This window comes from Oryzias melastigma, linkage group LG4 (assembly GCF_002922805.2).
Source record: "Oryzias melastigma strain HK-1 linkage group LG4, ASM292280v2, whole genome shotgun sequence".
Lineage (NCBI taxonomy): Eukaryota > Metazoa > Chordata > Actinopteri > Beloniformes > Adrianichthyidae > Oryzias > Oryzias melastigma.
This window is the reverse complement of record NC_050515.1, coordinates 8,208,379-8,211,722: the sequence shown is the minus strand read 5'-3', so window position 1 is coordinate 8,211,722 and position 3,344 is coordinate 8,208,379. Positions and strand designations below refer to the sequence as shown.

The following is a 3,344-nucleotide window of genomic DNA, read 5'->3' as shown; positions in this document are numbered from 1 at the left end:
TATATGTAGATCAATTACATATTGGAACATTCTCCATTCAGAAGCTGCGGTATCAAAATACCATCATAGTTTTAAAGTTTATCTAAAAAAACTCTGGAATTCATAATGTAATTTCGCTTCACAAATGAGTCATTTATTTTAATAAGATTGTTTGTCTTATTCTAGGGTTTTATTTTGCATTAATATATTTCACTGTATTGATTTTAATGATTTATGTATTATGTAGGTTTTAATAATGTATGTATTTTTGATGAGGTTATAATGATCAATGCATTTATTCTTTTAATGTGGACCCCATGAAGAGTCTCACCTTCGGCTAAGACTAATGGGGATCCTTAAATAAATAAAATTTATGGACAATAAAAGACAAAAAAAATCATACAGATTCATAAAACTCATTAAGAAATAATGAAATTCACACAAAAAAGACACACTTAAGTCACTTAATTTGGTTATTATTAACTAAAGTCAAGTAGAAATTGATTCATTGCTTGAAAAAGAATGTGAAGAAGCAAAGTTATATAATCCCATCCCTACATAGTTACTTCATTTTACAGATTTGCACTGTTTTCATAATCCAGTTATGTTCTGATAAAGTGCAGATTTTTTTTAAGTAATAATACTGAGTATATCTGTATCACTCAAACATTTCTTCAGTTTTTGCCTTAATATGATCTTAACTGAAATAATTGATAAATTGAAAACTAAAATGGCATTCAATTCTACATTTAATGGAGCCCTTGTTTTTTTGGTCACATTTTTTTAAATAATTTTCTTAGTCAATGTTAGTAGATTTTACTGTCATGTATGAGAATTTACCTGAAGAATAGGGGTGGATTTTTCCTTAAAATGTAAAGTTTTAGTCCAATTTCTGTTAGTCGACAGTATGAAAATATCATGCAAGACATGTCTCCTCTTTGCATGCAGTTTGTGCAGCTGTGTGTGTGGTAGAAGCCAAACTGGAAACTGATGCTGAACACTGTGACTTGTCATCAAATTATTATTTAACTTGGGGGAAACAGACAAGTTTTGTAATATGCTTTACCAAAAGAAGTAAATGCTTCAATCTTGAGCTTTAAAGCACCAGAAATTATGCATATTTTGGGCCTAAAGTCTTTTGGTTCGGAAAGTATTTTTATTTACTTTAAACTAAAACTCAGTGAGATGTGTTGAGCTGGTGTAAATGTGCAGATCTTTCATTCTTATATGAAATGATGCATAGGGAGGCTTACATGTCTTCCACTAATATACTGCCTGTTGAGCTGAAATGGAAGAATTGTAGGCGTTAGGACAAAACGGTGGGTTAACAACAACAACACAACAGGGTATACAAACTTGAGTATTCAGACAGCATTAACATGCAGGTGTTATACTCATAATGTAATGGAGTTAATATAGTTAGGTTACCATTGATCAAAGTGCTTGAAAAACACATTGGAGATATGTATTCTTGCACTTGAAGAGTTCAAGTGCAGACAGAGAGCACGCCATGATAATTACCTCCTGATACTGTTACAGACAACACTTACTTGAGATGCAAGGGCGGACTCCGGCTCGACTTTGGTATTCGCTTCCAAGGTGTTCTTATTGGATGAGTCTAATTGGGTTTTGCAATCTATGGACCTTAGGAAGAGGACAATAACGCATTCATTTTTCTTATCCCATGCATCAAATTATTCATACAGTTTTGCCAAAAAAAATAAAAAATCTGACTTTACGTTTTAAAAAACACATTTCTGTAGCAGTAGAGCATGATTAGACTTTTTAAGTCAGACTTTCACATTCGACATTCATCGATTTAAATTTGTTCTAATTGCATGATTTTTGAAAATGTTAAAAATAACTTAAAAAAAATTAAGCAAAAGATAATTTCGTTTTTGGAAATTGTACAGTAGTGGGGTTTTTAGCTTGAATTTTAAAAATAAACATAAAAAAATTGATGTAAATTCTGATGTGTCCAACATTATTTTATTTTATTTTATTTTTGTGTATTTTAGTGAATACTTGAACTAGTACAATAGGGCAAAAAAGTATTTAGTCAGCCACCAATTTTGCAAGTTCTCCCACTTAAAAAGATGAGAGAGGCCGGCAGTTTTCATCAAAGGTATACTTCAACTGTGAGACACAAAATAAGGAAAAAACATCCAGAAAATCACATTGTATTTGGTCGATAACAAAAGGTCAACTCAATACTATATCCCCTTTGTTTGCAGTGACAGCAGTCAAATTTTTCTGTAAATCTTCATGAGGTTTTCACAAACTGTTGCTGGTATTTTGGTCCATTCCTCCTACAGATCTCCTCTAGAGCAGTGACGTTTTGGGGCTGATGCTGGGAAACACAAACTTTCAACTCCCTCCAAAGATTTTCTTTGGAGTTGAGATCTGGAGACTGGCTAGGACACTCCAGGGCTTTAAAATGCCTCTTATGAAGCCACTCCTTCATTACCCGTTAGTGTGTTTGAGATGGTTGTTATGCTGAAAGATCCAGCCATGTTTCATCTTCAGTGCTGATAAAAGGAGGTTTTCACTCTAAATCTAATCATACATTGCCCCATTCAGTCATCCTGGTCCCTTTGCTGAAAAACAGCCCCAAAACATGATGCTTCCACCCCCATGCTTTACAGTAGGTATGCAACTCAGCATTCTTTCTCCTCCAAACAGTAGAGTTCGTACCAAAAAGTTTTATGTTGGTTTGATCTGACCATATGACATTGTCCCAATCCTCTTCTGGATCATCCAAATGCTCTCTAGCAAACTTTAGACGGGTCTGCACATGTACCGGCTTTAGCAGGGGGGTTGTAGTTTGTTACTGATGGTGGTAGTCTTTGATACTTTTGGAATTATTGCTCACTGTTCTTCACATCATTTTGACCCCACGGGGTAAGGTCAGCCCCAGATGGAGGGAGATCATCAGTGGTCTTGTTGGTCTTCTGTTTCCTAATAATTGCTCCTACAGTTGATATCTTCACACCAAGCTGCTTACTTATTGCAGATTCAGTCTTTAAAGTCTGGTGCAGGTCAACTATTTTGTTTCTGTTGTCATTTTAGACAGCTCTTTGGTCTGAGTGGAGTGTGACTGTTTGAGGTTGTGCACAGGTGTCTTTTCTATAGATGACGAGTTCAAACAGGTGTCATTAATACAGGTAACGAGTGGAGGAGAGAAGATCCTCTTACAGAAAAAGTTACAGGTCTGTGAGAGACAGAAATCTAGCTTGTTTGTGACCAAATACTTTTCACCCCAATTTACGAATAAATTACTTAACACTAGAATCCCTGGAACTTTCAGCTTCTGCTGCAATGCCCCCCTCCCCTTCTCAAAGTAGTGTTGTGGTGATCACCTTAAA

The 3,344-nt window shown here is 35.1% G+C and overlaps 1 protein-coding gene and 1 long non-coding RNA gene across 2 annotated transcripts in view; one reads left to right on the top strand and one right to left on the bottom strand.

The window, feature by feature from the left end:
• pex5la (peroxisomal biogenesis factor 5-like a) overlaps window positions 1-3,344 on the bottom strand; it is a 105,430-nt gene that overhangs the window by 38,870 nt on the left and 63,216 nt on the right. Inside the window, exons 6-7 of the mRNA XM_024278765.2 lie at window positions 1,530-1,623; window positions 1,233-1,262 (exon numbers count right to left, since the gene is read on the bottom strand). Coding sequence (XP_024134533.1) covers window positions 1,233-1,262; window positions 1,530-1,623 — 124 coding nt within the window. The remainder of the gene's footprint in view (window positions 1-1,232; window positions 1,263-1,529; window positions 1,624-3,344) is intronic.
• LOC112150433 overlaps window positions 1-3,344 on the top strand; it is a 69,870-nt gene that overhangs the window by 29,122 nt on the left and 37,404 nt on the right. The gene's annotated exons all lie outside the window — the stretch shown is intronic.